General features: G+C 32.8%; 1 protein-coding gene across 2 annotated transcripts in view; it reads right to left on the reverse strand.

The window, feature by feature from the left end:
- The window catches only part of LOC140753985 (synaptotagmin-15), a 111,337-nt gene that overhangs the window by 40,077 nt on the left and 45,436 nt on the right, over positions 1-25,824 (reverse strand). For both annotated transcript variants that reach the window (XM_073088880.1, XM_073088879.1), the window contains exons 4-5: positions 21,145-21,307; positions 16,123-16,259 (exon numbers count right to left, since the gene is read on the reverse strand). In XM_073088880.1, coding sequence (XP_072944981.1) covers positions 16,123-16,259; positions 21,145-21,307 — 300 coding nt within the window. The remainder of the gene's footprint in view (positions 1-16,122; positions 16,260-21,144; positions 21,308-25,824) is intronic.

Here is a 25,824-nt window from a genome sequence, read left to right on the forward strand (position 1 = left end):
TTTATACCGTTCTTTCATCTACAGAGTTTGACATTGAAGACGACGCTACACCACCTTGTCTAGCCGTGGCAACAGCTCCGTCTGCTACTTCAGCCAGGACAGTCAACGCGCCTGTGCCACTACTGCACGCGTACGAGGCAGTTCCTGGATCTACAAGGCGTCTACAGGTGCATGAGAAGAGTGTGTCGAGGACGCCACACCGTCAGGAGAGGCCGTGTTAGGAACGTCAACAGATGATAGAAAATGTAATCTTAAAATGAGGGTATTCAGTAAAAAGGGGCGTATAAAAGGGCATTGTAGATCGCTTTCTGGGCAGTTATTTTCCGACTATTGTAAAGAACGTTACTCTGCCACTTTTGTTGTCGAATCTATAATTTGTATGCTTAATTGTTATTTTGTTAACTTTGTAAAGTAAAATTGTGAAGTAAAATGTTCTCGGTTTATAAACGTTTGTTTTTAATTAATAAATTCCTGACAAGTTTTCCTAATAGTTGTTTTTAAATTATTTCCTAACTAATTTTCCTAATAATAGATTAATATAATAGTGACACTAAAGAAACCTTTTAGTACAAGGTAAGTAACGAAATTTTTCAAAGCATAAAAATACAAGACTTAGAAATCGGCTAACATCATTATTGTTGATATTTAAATTTATTTTTAACATCTCAGTCTCTTGAAAAGTTATCTTTGTCTATAATATTCTTTACCAGAAAATAAATGTTAAAAGGTCATCTGGAATTTTTCATTAACTTTCGCAATTTTTGCGGCGTCTAAAAATTGAACTCGTTATTTTGAATTCAATGGGTTCAATGAACAATAAGATGTTGTGTTCCTTTAAGGTTAATTAACATAAGTTCGTGAAATAAAAAAGTGGCCGGAATATTGATTTAATTTATTATAATTGAATAAATTACATAGAGCCTCCACACATACCTCCTTCTTTTTCGAAATTGGTATAAAGTAAGTAGACCCTAAAGAAAGCAATGATACCAGATAGTATTTCGAGTCAATTTGGTTGTCATTAATTTTTTGAAAAAAAGTATCGTTAGGAAAGCTAGACATTTGGAAGGTCTAAAAGAGTTACTTTCATAAAAGTGTCTGAACTAATACATTGATTAAAGATACTTGGATTGACCCAATATCACAAAAGACCATCAAAGTAGCATACATAAAATTAAATTCTATCTGTCACGGAAAAGCTACACCGGGTGACAAGTACATGAACACTCAACCCCGAATTTTATTTCCGCCTAAACATACTCATTTTACACAATTATTGTAGCACGCGATGCGCCAATCCACAAAGAAATCAAGATAAGGATAAAAATACTCGCATTATAATGATGGTGGATTGTAATGATGAATATATAATAATGATGATTATAATGAATTGGCATGGTTTAACCGGAGAGGTTCCACTGTCTCAACTATTTCTAACGTGAGGCAGTTCTGTGTTTCGATGGACGTTTCCAGCTTGTAAATGCCGGCTGCCTTACATATGATGCAATTATGTTAGTCGTCAGTGCCATTACCATGAGTTTTCAAAACATCCCATAATTTTAAGTTACGTTTACTCAATCCATTATTCTGTTACGTTTGCTTCAGTAGACTGAGTAAACGTAACAATAAGTAAGTGCTCAAGTATTTTTGTCTGCCTCACATGTTCGCAAAAAAGAGAGACAAAACATAAAGCGCCATTTTGTCAAGTTAGACATTTAATGTTACGGTACTGACACTATAGTTCTGATACAATCCGATAGTGGCGCCGATTGGAAATTGTATGGGCAAATACGGAAACGAATACCAAAACATTCATATTTGTCAAGGTAAGGGTACAGAAGACGCATGGGATTGACTTCAGGTAGACCCTTATTTCACGTAGAATTGATCCTCTTTCCATCAGATGGCCTGTTCTTCTTTGCTACTACAGTCATAAAAAAATCTAAGTACATTTACCGCTCCACTCCACAAAAATCTTCGTGACATAAATATGAAATGAAGTTTGGATACACGGGACTCAGTAAAACGGAAACGATACCAATCCCTGGAGAATCGTGATTTATCGAGCTAAAAGCTACAATACATTTCGACCGTAAATTCTCTGAGCATATTTTCTGTGAGTACAGAGTAAATAATCTGTTGAACCGTAAATAAAGCAGTTGTTACAGCTCGGAATACAAAGTGGTTGAAATGTATCTGTTCATCTGTTTGGTAAATCATACTTATATAAAGATTTGTTAACTTTGCTTATATTTACAGAGTTTATCGTGCTATCTGTTGGACCGATTTTAATAACTTTTTCGGTTTTAGAAGGGTATCCCAATAGGCACAATTATACTATGCATAATTAACATGGGTAAATCCAAAGTACTAGTAAGTGACTATGTATTAATTTAAAAGTCTTAGTAATTACTTGGACTAACAGTAAGAAGATAAAATATAAAAGGAAAGGAAAGCATCGCAAGGAATCTTATATAGTAGAGATCATTATAACGTATTAAAATTTATTGAAGCTTAGTAAGCATACGTAGCATAATAGATTATGGCCATAGAACTTCTACGAAGTGAGGAAGGAAGGGATGATCTATAATGATATGATCTATTATCAGCAATGAAACGGTAATAAGATCTCTAAACATACCATATTATCAAAACACTAGTATTGATAATCATATTGCAAATTACCCTTGAAATTCATATGCATAAAATTTTCCTTTGTCCCATTAGAAAACTTTGTTTAATAATATATGCCGTCAATTTAAACTCACGGCAACCAGTAATTAAGTGAAGTTACACATGTCTCGCGAATCATTGTAGGTAAATCACAGTTAAAAAGGTGTGGCGTCTATCAACCCTAAATGTAAGGGTGAATTACCTTTTTAGACTTTAATAACTGTAAAATGTATGCCTATAGCAGCAACACCCACTTGTTTCATTAATATTGTAGGGATTAAAACCAGGAAGCAGGAAGAAAATAGTTCCTGAGTTATGTATAATCCACGTAAAACTGCTAGTCCGCTCTGAATATAGAAATGAATCGCGTCGCCATAGTAAATTGTATGACTACACCTGCTCGCAACAACTTAAGACCGTACCAGCAGTTTGGCGCAGACTATACCATGGTTATTAATAAGGGTATCTAAATAGGGTACTTACGACAAACCTCTTTAAAAAGGAGACTTATTTTGATAGACAATATTACAGCTATAACTTGGCTATCTAAATATATATAACTCAAAGGTGACTGACTGACATAGTGATCAATCAACGCACAGCCCAAACCACTGGACGGATCGGGCTGAAATTTGGCATGCAGGTGGATGTTATGACGTAGGCATCCGCTAAAAAAGGACTTTGTTCAATTCTAGCCCCAAAGGGATAAAATAGGGGATGAAAATATTACTTCGTAACGCGAGCGAAGCCGCGGGCAAAAGCTCGTACGTTATATGTCAAAAATGATTCACAAGCAAATATTATAACCCTTTATTTGGCCCATATATTTTGTAGATATAGGTTAAGGGAATAACAGGTATTACCAGACTGCGAAGGATAATGTTGTACAAACTTACATTATGTGTATATATGTAGGTACATTTGTGTGTAAGAGATCGAACATAGTACTTAACTAACTCTTCAACAAAATTAAACTATAAGTTTAAGTAAAACAAATATAATATCTAGTAGTACAAGACGTAAATTAACCTTTAATTTAGATTGTTTCAAATACAATTCATAACTAGAGCTTTGCAGAAAACAATGATTGTTATTTCTAGACCGTTTGTTTCATTATTTCATAAATTGTATTGTTAAATTAAATAACATTGTAGTTAAAGGATTATGTTTACTTAGAGATATTTTAAGAATTATTTTACTACTATTTTATCATTAAAACAGAGTCGTAGTATAATTCTTTTTCGATGGTTTTCCACACGTTTAAATTGTAATGATATTTTTACTTGACGAAGCAAAGGGTAACGTTTTTCAAATATATGTACGAGTATCTCACATTCTATGGCCCGACCTTAACACATGAGATGTAGTAGAATTTGTCTAAATTGTGGTAGTGACAGGCTACATTACTTTCCTTTTTTACTTATTTTTAATCAGGTGGGATTTTATGTTCTAAAAAGTTTTTTTTTATAATATAGGAGTAGCAGACGAGCATACAGTTCACCTGATGATAAGTGGCTACTGCCGCCCATGGACATTTGTCATCAGCCCCAGATAGGATTAGATATTATGAGGCCGGCCACAGATGCGCCGCTACTCCTGAGGACTAGTATCCTATACCACACTCTTCAAACCAGAACACAGCAGCGCTTAACACTGCTGTTGTGAGTCAGAAATAAGTGTGGCGGTGGTGCCGTCGGAGTCGAACGTGAGAGGTTTGTACCACCTTCAAAGACTATTCATTTGTAATTTTGTTATAATTTGTATTGTATTTCCACATAATAATATAATATTATTATAGTAAACAAAAGTAGCTGGGCCTGGGTTTACTCATTCAAAGAGTAAAGTTTAGGACTACGAGTATAAACCACGCGTATCAGCGCAATAAATTACGAGTGAACTTTACGCAACTTTGAAACCATAAAGAACTCTCAGCTAGTAAGTTTTGACGGTATTTTTATTCTCCAGATATTTATATTCTAATTTCATATACACTATTTTCAATGATTTAGTTCACGCGTAAAAAGTCGAGGATAAAAGCTAGTATGATACTATGAATTATAGTGCCATTGCTTTAGTAGATAAATAAACTAGAGCCTTTTCCATGAAAAGGTTCTTAAAAGATTACGACCTCATTTCATCATTTCTTTCATCTCGTTGGAGTTTCATGATACCAAAGTCATAAAAACAACACCTGTATGTGATAAAATCATATTATTATATTTGTTTTGTGTAGGTTTAATAATACGTGATATAAAATGTAATAAACGATTCGAAGGTTCTGAATATTTTTATGGATATAATAATTATATGCGAGTGAAGAAAGTTTACAATAAGATTCAAGACATTGTCTTTTGAAAATCAACTCTAAGCGTGTAAAAAATAATGGTTTTTAACACGCTTTTATTAGCTTGGGTTGTATGTATGTATGTACGTAACAGAGTAACGGAATCTTTGAACCCGATTTCTATTCACTTTGAACGTTCAGTTTGATTTAAAATTTTGAAGAATTATCTAAAACCGATTATAATACACGCTTTTAATAATTTTGTACCATTGTCCTTATCAACATCCTCAGGATTAACGATTTTCGAGGCGAGATTGTTCTAGCGCCTTATAGAAAGTTCATCGCAAGTTACTAGATTGCAAATAATTATTGCTTTTTAGTTTCAATAAGGCGTAACTGTTATAGCGTGATTTTTAGTTTAGAAAATAATAATGTTATTTCCCTATAATTCAAATATTCTGAAAATATCTATAATGCCCTCTTGTAGAATTAAATTTTTCAACGATTATGTTTAACATCATACCTATGGAAACCAATATGCTGGGTATAACCAATATAAGGGTACCAATATAAGGGTTCTCTATAATTTAAAGAGTATAAATTCTTAATCAGCAGAGTAAAATTTGTTTCAAACTCATTATTTAACAATAAAAAGATTTAAAATATTAGGTATCGCGCAACCAAGTATATGAAATTAGATAAGATAACAAAATAAAAAAACAGAGTTCAATTTCAAAGACAACTTAGTATTTTATTTTAAAACAAGTAGACTGCTTTAAAATAATTAATTAAGAGAAGCAATGTAGCCAATGTCACTCCGATGATTAAGACGAATCCGACGACGCCTCATATTTTAAAACTTGTCAATTCTATACGGCGTGTCAAAGAATGAGACAAATATATATACATACACTTGAAAACTTTTTTTGCGGCTTTGGAATGCTCTTCCTGAGGAACTTAGAAAGATGTGCTCCAAATACACTTTTAAAAAGAATGTATTTGCTCACTATTGTAATCTAGTTCATCATTAAATATGGTGTCTACACCATTTTCCTTCATTTTCATGTAGTAATTTATTTTAAATGTATTTACTTCTTATCTATTTATATCGTATTTCTTTTTTTCTCTCTCTTTCTCTCATTCTTTCTTTTTTATGTTCTCCTTTTTCCCCTTTTTTATCATTTTATTTTATTTCCTATTTATTATTATTATTATGATTATTTTAGTATAGTTGTACCGCCTTTAATTTTTCTGCACATCCCTAAGGTTGACTGGGAGAAAATGCTATTTAGCATTAAGTCCGCCTTTTGCACCACATTGTTTTTAACATGGTCAATAAGGAGTAAATAAATAAAATCCTCCGCAGGAGACTAAAAATAGTACTAGAGATTATATTCCAAAATTATCCGTACGTGAGTAAATTGAGCTTGAAACCATTCGCGAATATTGATTTACGTGCGGAAATACGTGCTTTCCGCCAAGTCTCCGGGGGCGAAATTGCGTGTTGTAATGCGTTAGTCGTCCCTTAGAGAGATTCCCGCCCTGTATTTTTCGCATCCAATTTCCGTCACTTTTCAGGTTTATGTTTCATATTCGACACTCATTATTTTAGGTATTACGAACTGTGGCCCGCGGTTTCACTTGCGTTTTAAAGTGTAAACACTGAATATATTATAGGTTTTAATTTTTTGTGCGGATACCTGGATTTTTTTCTACAATAAAAGTACTTACATTAAATTACTCCTTATCATATAAGCTAACTGCAAGTAAAAGTCCTTTCAAAACCAGTGAAATAGTTTCGGAGATAAGCTGGAACAAACATATAGACAGACGGACAGAGAGACACAAAATAAATAATTGTTGTTTTGCAAGTAGTAAACGAAAGTACATTAAAGTATGGTAGTTTTAATTTCAGCCTATGAACACTTTCATGCGACAAATGTATTAATTATAATGCTTCGACAATATTTAAAACACATTTTCGTGTAAAACCTCATTATGTTGTCCCTAGGTACCTCTGTTTATATTCAAGTTATTAGCATTTTAAATTCCTATTCTATGTATTTCATAAAGTATCCATACATAATGTGTAACAATTCCTAAAAATTCAAATGCCTTCATGTTATTTTCATTAACTCTTACTAAAATTAAGTATCTAGCGGTCGATGACAATAGTCGTTTCTATGGGGAATAATACTTTTTTTGGAATAAAAAGTACCCAACGTCCTTTTCAATCAGATTGGTAGTTAAGGCGTGAAAGTTAGCAAAAAAACAAGTAAATTCACTTTCGAATTCACAATATTAGTTAGGATTACATATCCTAACTAATATTTCGAAAGTAAATTCGAAAATTTGATTGTAACTCTGCATAAAACCCACATTATTATAATAACGACCTAATCTAATGTGGGTGAAAATAAGAAATATTACACTTGGTTATTATTTTATTCTATAAACTCCTATTATTGCGGCTACGATAGGTGGAGATTTCCAGGTACATACCTTGTTAATGAACTTGTTACTCAGAATACAAATTATAATGTTAACATGAATGTATGTATAAGTTTATCAAGATTTTTAAGGTTCTAAAAGAAAATTTATTTTGAACATTTATGTTACAATGATATTAAGAATTAATTAGAGAATAATTAAAAATAACAATTCGACTGCTTAAAAATATAGTCTGTGTTATACGAATGTTATGTTAGACGAATCCAATGACACTTATAATGTAAAATCTGTCAAGCCGTTTGGCCTGCAAGGCGTTTCAAAGAATTGGACATACATATACATTTTCTCGAAAAACATTACCTTCCCCAGTTAGGTAAAAATGGTGCAGAAATATTCAAATTTAAACGTATAACGAACTTGAGTAGGTAGTATTACACGAGAAACTACTAAATCATGCCCATATACGTCATACGGTGCTGTTGTAAATATCAATTCACCGAAAGTGCAGTAGGTGTGGGAGTTATGCTTACACAGAACTTAAACGGAAAACCATTTAGACTCCTAAAACAAGAACTATACTTTCAGTCTGGAAATACATCTTTGAAATGTGTTTAAAATGGAGTCACGTCTACTTTAAGTACTTTAGTTCCGTTTCTATTTCCGTCAATCCATCAACCTTTTGAGGTCCTCTGCTATCTTCCCTTATTGGCGTAACATCAACCGGCAGTGTGCTTTCTAGATCCAACGAATTCCCGCTATCTTTAAAACATAAATAGGGAGCCATTAGCCGATAAATTTCTTCCATTAAATATTGTTTCCGTTTCAGAGTCTACTTTGTTAGTTCGTCATTGTCCCCGGTACTCTAGCAGTAAGTCTAGTGTTATCTAAAGTAGATTGTGCTATATTTGCAAGTAGTCGTTAATTCCTAAGGTGGTTTAACCTTGGAATAAAATACTGCAATAAGTGGCTAGGAACTTAAAATTAAGGAAAACTATAATTATAGTGGAAGTACTGGTTAATATAGGCGCTTTTCAAAAATGAAAAAAAAAAGATTAAAAACACAGCTGATATGACACGCGGTGGGTCTCGGGTTCGATGCCCGGTCAGGTCTTCCTAATGATGAATTCAGAAAAAGCATTCGTTATCGAATCACAAGATATTCTGTCACCTGTTTAACTAATTTAAATATAATTAGTCAACAAGAAAATAATATCTTACTTACTGAAAATTATATTTATTACTTACTTATCTACTCCACAAATAACACGAAACACAGGCAAGTAGGATATGGAATATTTTTTTTATTTTAGTGCTTTGGTTGTAGCAAGAAATAAATTGGATTGGTTGCTTCGGGGAATAAAGTATTACGAAATAATATCTTACTTATATTAACTTGTACTGCCGGCATCTCATCGGAATGTACGACTGCGAGAAGATATTTTCAGTTGCAATATATTTTACGCTGTAAATGTAATAAAATTTAATGTTTGTTTGCTTTTATCAGTATCTTAAAGTAAGGATTACTTTTTAAATTTTAGTGTTACTTAAAGTTTTGCACGAGAATTTAATCTCCTTATAGTCCTACATGAAATACTTAGGAAAAGAAGAAGGGTTGATTTAGAATGTTGTTCTTTTAATAACTATTATACTATACGGAATCCATGACAAAGAGGGTCTAATTGTTGGGTTATGAGTGTAAAAAGCATCTTTTTTTTTAATCATCATCATCATCATCAACCCATTACTGTCCCACTGCTGGGCATAGGCCTCCTCTGTCTCCTCCGGGAAAATGAGATTAGGCCATATTACACTGCGTTGGCCAAATATTGGTAGACCTCACATATATTAGAAAACTTTTCTTTGTTTTAGATTTCTCAGGCATGCAGGTTTCCTCGCGATGTTTTTCTTCTCTGTTTAAGCAAGTGATAATTAATTTCTAATACGCACATTACTTGGTAAAATCAGAGGCCTGGGATCTGAACCTCGGACCCTTTGATCAAGAGGCCGAGATTCTTAACCACTAAGCTATGACTGCTATTATTACGTATCTTTTATTTAATACTAAGTCGTAATTCCCGTAAACTGTCCCTTTAAGTAAACATGGAAGTGTTTACAAAAGCAAAATAAAATCTTCATTCCGTGTTCTTTGAACGAATGAATGATAAAAGGACGAGAAAGATTAAACACGGGCTCTAAGTAATTTATTTCGTCTGTCTCATAGGGGTGGGCCGTAATTTAAATATTTTATGAAATATTCTCCAATTTGACGGTTGTTTAAAAATGGTGCCTTTTCCTCAATTTTGAAATTCAAAATTGATGTCTACTCACGATTTTATTTTTAAAAAATAACTTAAACAATGTCCACTGCTACAGGTGCTCCCATAATGACAAAAATAGTCAATCTATAATGACTGCAAATAGTTTTTCTTTTAGGTATAATATACAAAATGGTAAGTGGCAACTACATCCCATAGACATCTCTACCAGATAACATTTAAATCCTACCTGAGGTTGGTGTTAGATGCGACCTCAGATGACTAAATTGGAACGCCTTGGATAAGTGTGTCTCCCTTACAACGCCCTTTAAAGGAGATTACGACAGCATTTAAACTGTTGATATTAAGCAGAAATAAGAAAGTGTAACGGTGGTCCATCTGGAGTCGAAAAACAAAGGTTTCTACTACATTCGAAATAATGGTTTGGTCCCATCGATATACTACTAATAAAGACGTAGTAGTATATCGATGTTTGGTCCTTATTCTATTCATCTATCAATACATAAAGATCCGGTGCAGGACAGAAAAGTTTAAGTTATTAAAGATTTGTTCACGATATTTTCCATCACTGTATATGATAATTGATTTTGAATAAATAACTTCAAAATACTCTCATTTCCTGGAAATTTACGTTGCTACGTGTCCGCGTTTTGGATTTAAATCCGGATTATATTTGCCTATTATGGCTAGAAAATGTTCGGATTATAAATTTAAGGGTTAAGGCTGAAAGGTTAGCGAACGTTTAGTACGTTTGATTGTTATCTATATTTCGGATTTCAAGCTATTCACTAGAAAACAAATTGGTTGTGCCTATGTAACGGGATTATTGTCAGTTGAATAATCATATTAGGTTCGGTCGCTCTAGTGTTCAGTGTTCAAATTCATCCCTATCCTAATTCACAAGTTTAAGTACAAACTGAAATTAATATTGATAACATGATTCGCTATTTTTGTAGCGTTGCTCCTAAATTTCAAATTAATTATCTTTTACAGAAAATGGGGATTTATTTTAAAACAAAATAATATGTTAAATAAATTTGTTTTGTTATTAAAATATACGAGGAAATATTTAATATATAATTTATAGGACTATGACTATTACGATTATTTTGAACATTTTATTCTTCCCAATAAAAAAAAATACCCTCATAAATTTATGAGGGTATATTTTTTTTTAAGTAAATACTTTTTTTGGCATTGGTGCCTACTATATTTAGCTACAAAAGTTTTAATCCTGCTAACATAAGAATAAAACTACACGCTGATATTCGCCGTAAAAATTCGTACAACGAACAAAGAGATTTTAAAGTTTTTCGTCTTTCCAACTTCGTGCAAACAATAAAAAGAAAAGCAAATATTGCGGGAAAACAACTACGAACCTAATAATGGAACTAAGATAACGGAAAAATAACTTTCCTTTGCAGCAAACGGTGTACTTTTATTATTTGTTACAGAATAAGAAAACAAACTGTTGTTACGGTTTGTATTAGGAACTTTCTCGTGGATTGCTGAAATAAAGACAATAGATAGGTACTTATTTTTTTTTACAAAATATCGCGGTATGAATGTATAGCTACATTGTGAATAAGTATTGTGATCCACATTGATAAATAAGATTAGATTCTTACCTGAGGACTAAGATGAAACACCTCAGATAAGTATCACAACTTTTAAAGCGGAGAACAACAGTGCTTAACACTGATGATCTAGGCAGAGATAATTGTGAGGGAGGTGCCTCCATACTCAAATGAAATGAAATGAAATATATTTATTTGTATAGGCCAACGACGGCACTTACAAATTGTCAGGTACAATTTTTTTCTTAAACAACTACCGGATCGGAACGCGACCTCTACTGAGAAGATCCGGTAAGAAACTCATCGGGTTTTTTTTTTTAATAATAATTATTCTCTTCTTTTAATGCCATCATTTTTACATATAATTAATAAAGCATTAGATCCAGTATCTTGCTTTACATTTATCTAAAAAAGAAGTTTGTTCAGCAAGATACGCTACACTTTGACATTTTCTTAATAATTAATAATTTTGTTATTGATCAGTCCCAAGCTGTTTTATCATCAATATAATCAGAAATTTTATAATAGGCTTTACGACTAAGTTTGATTTTGATTATGGCTTTAAATTTATTAATTGACAAATTTCTGTTTTCGGAGGGAAGTTTATTATAAAAACGTATACATTGACCCATAAAAGAATTACTTATTTTGTGGAGACGAGTAACATGTGTAGAAAGATTATGTTTGTTCCTTGTATTTACATTATGCGTGTCATACCGTTTTACAAATTTATTAATATTTTTCCTTACATACATTAGATTTTCATATATGTATTGAGATATAACAGTTAGAATATTTATTTCTTTAAACAGTTCTTTTAGTGAAGCTCGAATCACAAAGGGTTCTGCCACCTTCAAAACTTATAAGTACAACTTTCAAATTACTCTGAAACATAATACATTCTGAGAATTGAAATACGAGATTCCGTTTCAAATTACGGCTTATTTATATTATTAGCTAAGTTTTCAGAAATACCGGTAATTAAAATCGTTCAAGTTACACAAACAGGCTTCGTAACTGACAAGTGCGCTTTTAAAGTTATTCTGATAAATCCTTTCGGCTTAGAAACTTGTTGTTTTCAACTGTTTATTAAGGAAGAATATAATTTTAATTAAAATGGCTCTACTATGTATATTCCGTGATTTAAATGATCTACTTACCTGTAAAATTAGGATGAAATTTGTCACTAGTTTGAGTTGTAAAAAGGTAAGTAGACACAAGTCTTGGCGTTATTAATTAAATATTTTTGTTTAATAGAATTACTAGACAGAGTGATTGGTTTTACAACTCATCTGTAGCAAATGAAGAGATAGCTTGAAGGGAGAAGATAAGAAATCTTAAAACTTATCTTTTATATGGAAGAAGACATTTTATATTATAAGCCCTTCCTTAATGTATTAAAGACTCCAACGAAAAATATACCATAGTCCAAGGTCAATAGACCAAGTGCGGATTTGTAGAAGAGATGTTCTGAAAGCCGTGTTGGCTTTCAGTACTATTATAGAAATATTGTGCGTGTAGATTTCATTGTGATATGTTTTTTCACCGTTAAAACAAGTAATAATTATTGCACGCACTCAAACCACTACGATTTTACGCCTACATTTATTCTATGCCTACGGAATAACCTTTAATATTAATACGACTTTCCTGGCTTACCTATAACATAAATTATTAACGGTAACCTATATTCGCCTAAGATTTATTTACATATGTGAACGGTACACCGAAGCTTAACCAACTTAGGAGTAATGTGACATGTGATTTTGATCTAAGTTTGCTTAGCTTTATTTGCTGAGCTTAAGTAAATGGTTCCTAGGAATATACGGTATGAAGAGAATAATTATGTTAAGCGATACTTGAAGTAGTGAAATCTAAAGTAGGGAACATACGAGCGACAGGTTGCACTGACAAACGTCGCTAATAGTAGTCGGCGACCGATGACAAAACTCAATCGTCATTTTGCGTTCGTGTTATTTCATGGATACGAGAAGGAACGACGTGCAGCGACAGTTGTCGTTGGCAACTGCTGACAACAATCAACGACTGTCGGCGACGGCCGTCAGCGACCGCGGACGACTCTCACCGACTGTCGCTGCCTGTCGTTAGCGACTATCGGCGACCGATTAACATTTAAGCGGTATAATAATTCATTTATAGATTAAACATCAGTCCGTTACTACAAATTCACTCTTGATCTTAATGGTGATTTACAAAATACATTTTTCTAGGTACATAGGATACATATCTTGAAAATAATGGACATAGAATTAATATCAAATGCAAGTAATGAAAATGTTTCATGATCTTTTGACACGCGAATGCTTGTAAGAAATATAAATCTCTTAGGGCACGCTAAGTAGTGCATTATTTTGAAAGTTATTAGATAAAAATGCTAAAAGTACAGTAAAGTTTGAGACTTTAATACTTAACTTATAAAATAACGTTTTGTTTACGGTTTTGTTTTTGGAAACTATTTTAATCATAATGCAATTAACACTTTTTTTATATATACCTAAACGAGATGGGCTACCTGATGGAAAGCAGTCACCGTCGCCTATGGACATTTGCAACACCAGAGTAGTCGCCAATACATCGCCGGCTTTGGAGGAGAGCTCTTTTTACACCCTTTTTGAAGAGCCCCATGTCATAGCGCTCCAGGAATACCTCAGAAGGAAGTTCATTCCACACCTTGCAATTCCGTGGCAAGAACGTCCGTGCAAACCGAACCGTGGAGGACCGCCACGAGTCCAATTGATGTAGATGGAACTTCATCCTTATACATCTATACATGAACACTACTTATACACCATCAATTTATCAATATCATACTCTTGGGTAAGCTTTTCTAATACGAGTAATTGCTTACACGGAGACACGGAGACAACAAAATAAACACTAAAATAATTAAAGTCTGTTGTGTTTCTTCAGAGAATATTGGTGACAGGTTTTTATTCTTCTCTTGAGTTTCATTTTAAAATCTATAACCTAATATTTTGTATATTTTTTGCACTATCTATTCAACCGATAAATTGAGGTCCTTTATTCAAACTTAGGTAAAAAGCTTGCCATCTTATTAAAATAGGAAAAAAACACCAAACAAATTTGAAGGCTTAAAATTATCGAAGGTTGCTTTAAATAAAAGATAAAAAGTTCATAAATTAGTACATACGGAGTAATTAAAAAATTAGACTTCACAATTATGTTAAATGTTTTGATAATTCTAAGTATGGGCAAGGGTAAGATTAATAAATTAGTAAAGGTCACCTTAATTAATATCAGATCTTAAATTAATAAGAATATTGAGAAAGCCGCATTGTTTCTAATAGTAACTAATAACTCGTTACCTATAAGTTTCTACGAAACTGAATTTATTTGAACTCAATTGAACTAAGATAAGCCACGAAAAAGCACTGTTCGTTAAATATTATATTGAAATAGAACTAGAATTTCGTTACAGGGTCGCCATTCTATTGTTTTCAAAAGGTATTGCCGAAAGGGTAATATAATAGCGTATTCATTACAGCCAATGAAATATTGGAAATTGTTAAAGTAACAAGTTTTTGGGCAACAGATTTAGGTAACAATAACTTTAAAAGCTAAGCAGAAGCCATTCTATAACTTATGCCGTAAAACGGTCATCTCACGATATATTTCTTTACGAATCCGGTATAAAATATTGGAGCTCTTTTAAATAATATCCTTTATGAGATTTAGATTAGATGGATTTCAGAAGCTTGTGAACGAATGTATGTAAATCACTCCTAAGGCTATTTATATATCAAAAACAAGCTCTAGTCAAAACAACAAAACGAAGGTCGCAGACGACATTACGCAAGGCGAGGATAAGGATCAAAACTCGCCAAAACAAAAATGAGTGAAGAGGGCAGATGTTTCATAAACTATGAGAGTCTGAGTTATTTTAATATGGTTACATTGTATAAATATTCTATTTAATTCCATCGGATATTACAGTTGAAGTATATTATTTGCATTTCGATACCCTAATTCGCAAATCAGCTAACTCCACTTTTTGTTAAAATGTTTTTTTATTTATTTTGAATTCGTTCAACGCCATTTACTATCAAAATAAATAAAAAAAAACATTTTGACAAAAAGTGGAGTTGGCTGATTTGCGAATTAAGATATCGATTTACAAGTTGGCCTTCGTAAAGAAATAATGTACGGATTTTGGAATAAAATTACCAAAAGGAAATTATTTAATGGAATTAATTGACTTCCCTTGATTGGAGTTAACGCATTCATGCATTAGAAACTTAATTAAGTTAATTTAATTAATTTTCTTTCCTTGAGTAAGAGTTAACGCATCAATGAATCAAAATATAATGTAACATAATTAACTTTCAGAGTAGTATTATGGCAGATTGTAACGTTAACAAATTGTTAAATATGGCCAACATTCAAGAATTATATGGACAATATAAAGGAAAAATATTTAATTGAAATCAATATCTCTAATCCACCCGCAACCCTAATTTTGATTACTTAAAATGTTTAAAATATATCTAAAACGATATTTAAATTAATTATATTTACAAAATTCATTTAGATTCAAGCAACCGAATAAATTAAATGAAATGAATAAACGTTTCAAAATTTTTGTTTAAAAAATGCACGTTCGTAACAGTTATAACTAAAACAGTTATATTTACGCGCATTATTTATAGTCAATCTATCTAAAGTTTAGTCTAATAAAATCTACATTTGACAACTACTTCGTAGAAATTATCAAATTTCGATACTTGGCAGGCAAATAATACGTAAATAAGCTATAAATTCGATTACTTGGGATAAATATAGCATCCAAAATTTGTAACCTGAGACTAATACTAATACTCACTGAAGGAGTTAGAGCGAAACTGCGTGGGCATGGGCGGGCACAACACGTCACTCGCGAGGCTGTTGACGCTGACGTCACGGAGCTCGCCCAGTGACGAAGACCTCAGCGTCGGCAACGAAAAGTTCACCTCCTTCGTCCTGCGTACAAATGAGATTTGATTTATCTTTCCTCCTATCACGTTCGGCTTCATTTATTGACAAGCTGTTTCTAAGGTTACACATGCTATCGTTGACAGGCTTTTGAATTTTAATGTTAGAATTCCAAATTCAGAGAACTAAACCTATTTTCTCGTATCGTCTTGCGTATGAATGCGACTTTACTTATATATTCTGCTCCGACATTCCATATTATTTATTTACTACATTTCTCGCAAGTCTGCACAGATTCTACTCTTAACAAGGTTACTAATTATTTACGTGGAAATTATAAATTTAAACTAGATGCTTCAGTACACCGTAAATTTGCTTATTTATTGCAAATTTTTTGTATCACATTCAGTAAAGAATAAAAATGTAACTAAGATTCTTTGTCACTAAAATGTGATACAACTTCATTTCTGATAGTAAACAATTATTATTACGAACCGAAATATCAAAAATAGAGAAATGAAATATCTATGGTATTTAGGAACAATGAAAAAATTAGCATGTAAAACTGGCATCATTATAATGCTCTTCTTATTCAATTCACAACGCAGTGTTTACCATAAATTTACGAAACTTAGACGCATGCGACAAATTAAAACCTAAAGTCGAACGCGTTGATTTGCAAAACATAACATTACGGAAATCTGAAATTTGCTAACGTTATGATTATGGAAGTGATGTATTAAAAGACGTAAATGATGCCGGAAGAAAGCGTCATATTGAAACGACACACTTAAGTAACACGTGATGAATCAAATACGAATTGCTGTCAACAATACGTACGTGAAGCAAATTAATTTACGTCCAAATTTAGCTGCTTTATATTCCTACATTTGAGTTGACGTTTTTATTATTGCCTTGATGTGTATCCAAGTCTTTTTGATCCGTGATTGTATTATATTTTGATGAATGCCTACAACTTCCTTCAGAGCATAAAAACAGTGAACTTTTATATAATATGAGAGATATGGTTGCCTATATCATTAATCATTCATCATATTATATGTTTATTTTTACTGAAAAATGATAGTAGTCTAAAATCATCACAAATAGTATTTTCGCGTGGAATCAAGACAAACATCAAAATTTGCTTTCGCTATACATACTATACACCTGACATTAACTATTTTAAACTTATTTTAAAGTTTTTGCTAATCTATTCTTAACAATCTAATGCTTTGAATAATTTATACTCATTACTCATGCTTATCTAGTGCCAAAAACACCTTTGTAAAGGTGATGTAACTATTCACACAAGGATCGATTGGGCAAATGTGTCGTCCTATCAGAACCACAATTAGGCAAATTACATCCAACCCGAGGAGACTTCACATACCCCTGAAACATTATACAGTACTCTCAGACAAGATAATAAGTATTTTTGTACTTCCTTAATCTATATGAATGTATCTGACTTGAAAAATCGAAGTACTCTCTATCTTTATATTTTATCAAAAATGGCGCCGAAATAAATAATGTAAGAGTAGGCTGTTATTTAATAGTCGAACATTGAACGAGAAGAGCTTTCGAATGAGAATAGACAAAGTAGAATACATTAATAGGCAAAAATAACAAAAGTTAAAATTACAACACGGTAGTACAGATAATACAGCCACCATAGCATACACCATAGACATAAATACCCCGTTATCCAATACCTTGCATCCAAATACGCTCTATCAAATCTAGCAAAATATCACAATTATTAAGCCTCGTCGACTGAATGACGTAACCTAAAATCGTCATCAGCGTGAATGGTAAACAAATCAAAACTAATTTCGTTTATAGCTTTAATGAATGGAAATATTTCATTCCGAATCGAGGACCGTTCACAACGGGACAAGCACCTCCTACGTCAGTTCCACGTTTCAAATGATTGGCGTTTGTTCGATAACAGTATTTGCCTGGAGTGACAACTACCCACTTATTGTTTTGTTTTTCTCGACAAAAACACGCTCCACTTGCGAGCGATTGGTTTGCGATACGTTTTATTTATTTAGTTGTATTTCGTTTACAGTTCAGTGAATGTCGTTGCTCCTACGAGTACGTTATACGTCTTGTGTGAATTTTGTCAACGTTTCACGAAAAAGCTTAGATTTTGATAGAATTCGTTCATTTTAATACTTCCACGTTTCATAAATTTACGTACTCTACTAAGTCGTATACCATATTTAATTTGTAATTGAGTGTAATTTGTGAAAAAAAAAATTGTTACTAATTTAGTTCCACAGAAACATAATATAATTTTAAAATCCAGGTTCGGGGAAATGTTTTGATTTGTGATGCATTATGTGCCTTCTGTTAAATAAATGAAAACAGTGTTTAATCTTATTTCTTTATACTAATTATAAAAACTAATTAGGGAATATTATACTTCACCTTTTATCATTTACCGAACACCCTAATTATATTTGTATTGCCTGAAACTTACTTACCAAAGTTTTACGTTTATTAAATGTCTTTGAACAAACTGTGAGGAAAATCGATAAACCGATATAGAGGTTACTTTGTATTCAGATTTATGCTAAGTAATAAGAAAGCTGAACTTAGAACTTTTCCGATTAAGTCGAAAACTCCTCTTGATGAAATGACTTTTTTGACAAGTCTTAGCGAAAACATTTGTTTACATGTAAATGGATGAAATTGGTTCTATGGATGCTTATAAATTGTTAAATTTGTATATTTAACATTTTTCATTTTCAATTCATCAGCCCATCAAATATCTACATATAAAAAATCATACACCGGATGAACGACAAACGACATAGGTAAGTGACTGTTTATATTACAGATAAATTAGTGCTGGAAAATTGTTTTTATTCGTCGTAAAGTAGATGACTTCTAGTTTTAAACTTTTTAGACTTTTTCGTTTTAAACAGGAATAAGACTTTGAATTTAGATAAAGAAGTAATATTATATAAAAAACATACCTTACATCACTGCCACATTTTAGCCGAATCGAACGACACCTCAAGGCTCATATGTTAAAAACCATTGAACTATTTGATTGCACAGATTGCGAAATATTCAGACAAACAAACCTTTATACGTACGTACGAAAAACATCGTGAAAAACATAACCCCACAGCTGGGTAAGATTTTAACACATAGGTATGTCTTGCACTCGAATTCAGTTTCAACGTTCACTATTTAATTATGAATCAACATTATATTTAACTTACAAATGCCATAACCATTTATGTCTGTACCTACGATTCGATATAAATACATCGGTTTGTTCAATTTAAAAAACTGCAACCACTAAGTAAAAATAACTTCCATTAACGTATTAAACGTGGTAACACAACGGCCTTTTAGCTCAGAAATATCGAATAAAATATATGTAAATATGTTTGTTACGTATGGCCATAAACTACCGATTTTATTGCCTGTGGGAGCTCATGGCATTTTAAATAACACGTAGGTATTTGTGTAGGTACTGCGTAATAGTAGTGGATTATCATGATGCCAGAATTACCGCCACCTAACTGCATAGATAAGTATAGATATCTCACCGCCTTGTAATTGAAGGAAGCCATTAAATGGCTGACCATTGTCAGCCACTTAATGGCTTTCTGTCATGGTGTAACTTACGCGGAACAATGCCGACATGTGTAGTTAAGTGGTGCAAAGACACGAAGTCGTAGAAAAAGTGCTGAGAAATATCGTTTCATTCGTAAATGCTCTATAAACTACATATTTTTAATATTTTTCAAACACAAAAATAGATGACAGTGACAATTTCAATTGTCAAAACTGGTTACATTTTCTTGTTAGGAATGAGTAATCTTTACTAATCTATGCCTAACGATAGCAAATTTTATCGAAGAAACATATACAAGGGATTTTAATTCACATCTCAGGAGTAGCATCGTGTCTATGGTGAACCTAAACCGGAATTGTAATCCTATCTGTGGTTCAGTAATTAAAATGTATATGCTCGGCCGTACCGGTTTACCATTAATTAGGTGAATAGTATACTCGTTTGTTTCCCCTAAGACTAAGAATAAATATCTATTTGTGTGTTATTTCTTACTATACCTACCCTTTATAGACCCAGCCTAAACTCTGCTGCTATAAAACAGAATTAGGAGTAATTGTGTTACTTTGGAGTATTCGAAACTGCTCTTCTAACTACTACTAAAAGTTATATTACATATAATAAAATTTCACAGTTCACAAAATCTATTTCCTAATAATTCCCCGAGTATCCGCACTAAACACCACACTAAAATTAATTGGTTAATTAACATAATAACAACGGATTAAATTTTATAACCAGATAATATTGGCTCGGATATTGGATATTTCGGCCGTTGTAAGCGAAATTACGTGCGTAGGGAAAAACAATGTTGGGTTAATGGGTACTAACGGTTTCTATCTAATATATTACCTAATTAAGCTACCTTGAGTTGTTCTTCTGATATCTTCTAGCAACTATCTTTAGTATATAGAGTATTTATAATTTTTATTAACTTGTTTGTGCTTCTTTACTCGTATTAAACAAAAGAACACGATTTACGCCTGTTGGTAATAATAGTAATAATCAATCTCAACCGATCTTTGCTTGCCAACCATTCTAATGAAAATTATGTACGCAAAAGTTGACAAATTTCGAACTTGGTATGCATGGTAGTTGCCAGGATGTGGAAGCCATGTTCCTTTGCTATATCTAAAAAAACCTATCAAATGATGACTCCCACACGAATAGTCATAGAAATTCGTATGTGTGACAAATTTTAATTTATTGGGTACATAAAATTCGGAACATATTAGCCATGACAGAGAGACAACAGACAATCGAGTAATCTTACGAGGTTACCATTTACAACTTGACTTATGCTAAAAGACATAGAAACAACATTTATTTACTTACAAGTAGCAAGGCGCAGTGATGTCATGAGGGGGGTAGACGAGGATCGGGGGCGAGGGCGCGGGGGAGGGGCTGTTCTTGCGGCGACGAGCCACGAATACACCCGCCATCACTAACAGCAGGACAATAGCTGCGCTTGCGCCGCCCAATGCTACCAGCACTGCTTCTGTTGGAGAAAGAGATTAAATAAGCATATTTGTTTCTATTTTAAGATAATCCCACGTCTGAATTAACAAAATAAAATTATTTCTTGAACCAATTTACAACTTTTATTATTCCCGCGCGGAATACAACTCTAACGTCAAGAGCATTCTTTTTCTTTATTATGCTTATGCATAGAATCCTGTAACGCATACAGCCAGTGACGGTATAAATGGGCACTTATTATTGTAAAAATAAAACAATGAAAATTACATAAAATAATTAATTAAAATAATACAATAATTAAATAATTTGAATATATTTCTAACACTATGTTTTATAACGAAATGGTAGTGAATGTATACAGCGCCATCTATTATCGCACTAAAGATATAAAAGTAAAGACAACACGCCAGCTTAGTTTAACGTATTTACCGTAGTGGTAATGTTTTTTATAACGTCCGTTAACATTAATTTATTTTTTCCTAAAATTGAACTCTAACAATTTAAGTAGGTGGAAATTATATCGTATAAATATTAGAAACAGCCCTTCTCAATATCAAAATACATGTAGGTACATTGTTACGAGTATGTAGGCACGGATTAATTTCGCTTTGTCGATATGGTATTAAATTATGTTGAACTAATAATTTAAATGTTACAATAAATGATATCATCAGTCATCATTTCATTTCCAACATGATGTTGTTAAGACTTTCGTTTTGACAAAATAGTTCCTATTACAGGACCCATACGGGTTAACGGTATGATTTTTGACCAAACTAAATTTTAATATCCGTTCCACAAATAGGTTCTCGTAGCACCAGGATGAACATACTGAATTTTATTTATGCGTTCAAAACTTTGTATTCATATAATATGTACCACAGACCTATATCTAAAATACAGGTCTGTGATATTTAAAGTCAAAAGCGATCATATAACTTCACAGACATCGGTTACGTCACAAAGTGTTACGGCGCCAATTTCGCTCAACTCCACAAGTGTAGGGTATTAACTTACAATTCCCCGATGTTAAGATACTTGGCGTGTCGTATTTCCTGTAATTTTGTTGATATATGTATTATATTAACATGGTTGGATTGAAAATCGACTTTCTGAGAGATGTTAATAGCTAAGAAGAATTTCCTGTATAGGTAGGTGTATGTTACGATACTTGTAATTATTGTATTTCCTTTAATTCTGGGTAGCTATATGTAAACAGTGTACTATTAACAAGGTTAGATTGGAAGTACTGACCTTCTGTAGGATATTAATGGCTAAAAACAAATCTTCTTTGTGTTAATACCTTGGGCAAACCAATAGTCTTGTTCTTGCTATAGCTTGAAAGGTGTTGAAGGTTTTAATAGCATGGAGAGTTATATCATAACCTTCAAAGGTAGTAGAAATGTCCATGATTCATTCCTGTTCACTAAAGGTTTATCTATAAATTGAAACATCGGCGCAAAACTGCGTTCCAATATGAAAGATTTGGTAAAGGAGTGATACACGGAGGCATTCTCCAACTTAGCTCTTAGGAATAACAACGCATATGTGGCAACTCAGATAGGAATTTAATACCACCTAGATTTTATGACAGTTGTTGTTCTTATATTCAGTTGTTGTTCTTCTATAACTTAAAAGCTATTGTAAAGTTTTTAATGTTAAGTTCTACCAGAACCTTCTAAGTTAGTAGAAAATTCCGTGATGACCATAGTTAATCACTGTTTACTTATACTGACATGATTTTCGAAGCGTTCCAGCTTACTCCTCAGGGGTAGTGGCGCATTTGTGGCCGACCTCTGGTAAGAATGTCAATTTCTATCTGGGGTTGATTACAGATGTCCATGGGCGGCAATGACCACTTACCATCAGGTGGCCTGCATGTTAGTCTGCTACTCCTATATTATAAAAAAATGAAACAGCGGTGTTAAGCAAAACTGCGTTCCAATATGAATGGGTTAGAGAGAGATACACGGAGGCACTTCTACTTGGATCTAAACTTAGTAGCTACGCATATGTGGCCCTTTTCAAATAGGACTTCAATGCCCTCTAGGTTTGATTACAGTTGTCCAGGTGAGGCAGCATTTATCATAATTCTTGTTTGCTACTCATTTAATAAAATAACTTTAGAAGTAGCAATACTTTTGTCAATTTTGTTAAGTCTTTCTATCTCATATGGTCTAATGGAATAGTGGTAACTTATATTAATTAAACTCACATAAAAAAGTCTGTCAGCAATGTTATAAATATATTCATTTCCTTAACATGTCAGTTCCTCATCTATTATACAAAGTGATTCATGCCAAACTTTATAAGCCCGTATTAAATTTCTTAGAAATAATGGAGCAGACAACTTCAAGGGCTTTTGAAACATTACGCCACGTTCAATGTAAGTAAATTTTGAATAGAATATAGCTAGTACCCTTAGTGAATAAACGTTGTAAGGAGGCATATTTCTAAAATAATAAGAATGTTTTTGTTGAAATGATATTCGATAAAGACATCATAATCATGGCGTATGTATAGCTTAGTTACATTATTGTGTAATTAATTAAGGAAATATTCATAAAGATTTGATAGTATTATCGACAAATATTGTATTACACCCATCATATAAGTAAATTTACTTTTGTATTTACAAACAATAAGTAATACCAACATACTTAAAAAAGTATGTTGGTATTACTTATTGTTTTTTTTTTGTTTTTGAAACAAACTTAATAATCGTAACACGATACTATCAAATTCCAATTCGATATCTAAATATATATAACTTATTGACTGACAACTTGGTGATTGACTGACATAGTGATCTATCAACGCACAGCCCAAACCACTGCACGGATGGGGCTGAAATTAGGCATGCAGGTAAATGTTATGACGTAGGCATCCGCTAAGAAACGATTTTGATCAATTCTACCCACAAGGGCATAAAATAGGGGATGAAAATATTACTTCGTAACGCGAGCGAAGCCGCGGGCAAAAGCTCGTCTGTTATAAAACTATTCATCAAATAAATAACATAAATAACAAAAACGACATTTCGATATTTCCAACTTTCACGAAAGTTATAACAAGTGACCGCTACCGGAGAGTAGCGTAAATACAATATTTCATAAATTGGTTTCCATTATATTATTATATATATTATTATATATATATAATCCTGAACTTACCACTGACTGACTGACATGCCGTTCTCCATGATGCCGGCGAGGACCGACTTTGTTGTCTATGGCGGGTTTTCTCCTCTCCCCCCCGAGGCAAAGGGAAAAATATGAGATGCCATAGATTCAAGATGGCGGCCGATTTAAAATTTTTAACTTTTTTATTTATTGACTTTATGCTGATGTTTGTTTCTTTTTCGAATAATATTCGGGTGGGTGTTACGATGAAATTGAAAAAAAATGAAAAACCAAGATGGCCGCCGAGATATTTGAGTTTGAAATTTTTCAATTTTCGAGGTGTTTTTAGGAGGTCGTATCTCTTGGGATTTTTAATGTTTTGTTGCCATTTTTTTAATTTTTCTCAGATATATCCTCAATTTTGCCAAATCGGATTTTTTTTTTTTTCAACAAGATGGCGGGTCGTCTGTTAGGCGATTTGTAAAATGTATGAAAAAAACAGATTTTTTGAAGTGAAATATTCGGAGGTTGGCAACGTTTGAGCGATTTGGTTTGTTCGGGGCGGTCGTGGGGCTCGGTCCGAGGTGTTGCCAGGTTTGAGTTTTTTTCTCCCCACTCTTACAATTTTTCAAACTTTTCATTCAAAAATATGAAAAGTAGAAGGAGAAATATTTTTGATGAAAATTTTTCACTGGAATATTTTTTTTGGCTGTCGTAATGACATTTGACCATTTTCGTCGATGTCGACTGGCAACACTGGCCGCAGGAATTTTTTTTCAGTTTTACGAAAAATCGACTTCCTCGACCTGAAGGAGTGGTGGGGGGTGGGTTTGATGTAGGAGTTTAATTTTTTGTTTGCCTCCGTGTCTATGGGAAAAATATGAAACTTCCAAAATTCAAGATGGCGGCCGAGCTGGATTGGACAACTTTTTTTTTTATTTTGCACCTACCCAAGATCGGTATCGTTTCCGGCTAATTTGAGGTCGACTGTTACGATGAAATTAGTAAAAGTTAAAAAAACAAGATGGCCGCCGAGATATTTGAATTTGAAATTTTTCATTTTTCGAGGTGTGTTTGCGGGGTGGAACTGATGTGTTTTTTTAAATATTTTTTCGATTTTTTTTTCTTTTTTTCTGGGATATATGCTCAATTTTACCAAATCGGATTTATTTAATTTTTTAACCAGATGGCGGATCGTTCGTCAGGCAATTTGTAAAATGTATGAAAAATCGCATTTTTTGAAGTGAAATATTTTGAGGTTGGCAACATTTTAGCGAATCGCCTTGCATGGGGCGGTTGTGGAGCGTGACTTGAAGTGTTGCCAGGTTTAGGATTTTTTTCTTCGTTCATACTTTTTTTGGAACTTTCCATTCAAAAATGTAAAAAGTAGAAGGAGAAACATTTTTAATGAAAA

Source organism: Epargyreus clarus, unplaced genomic scaffold, assembly GCF_041222505.1.
Source record: "Epargyreus clarus isolate Ecla_fem2 unplaced genomic scaffold, WU_Ecla_fem_2.2 ptg000027l, whole genome shotgun sequence".
Classification (NCBI taxonomy): Eukaryota; Metazoa; Arthropoda; class Insecta; order Lepidoptera; family Hesperiidae; genus Epargyreus; species Epargyreus clarus.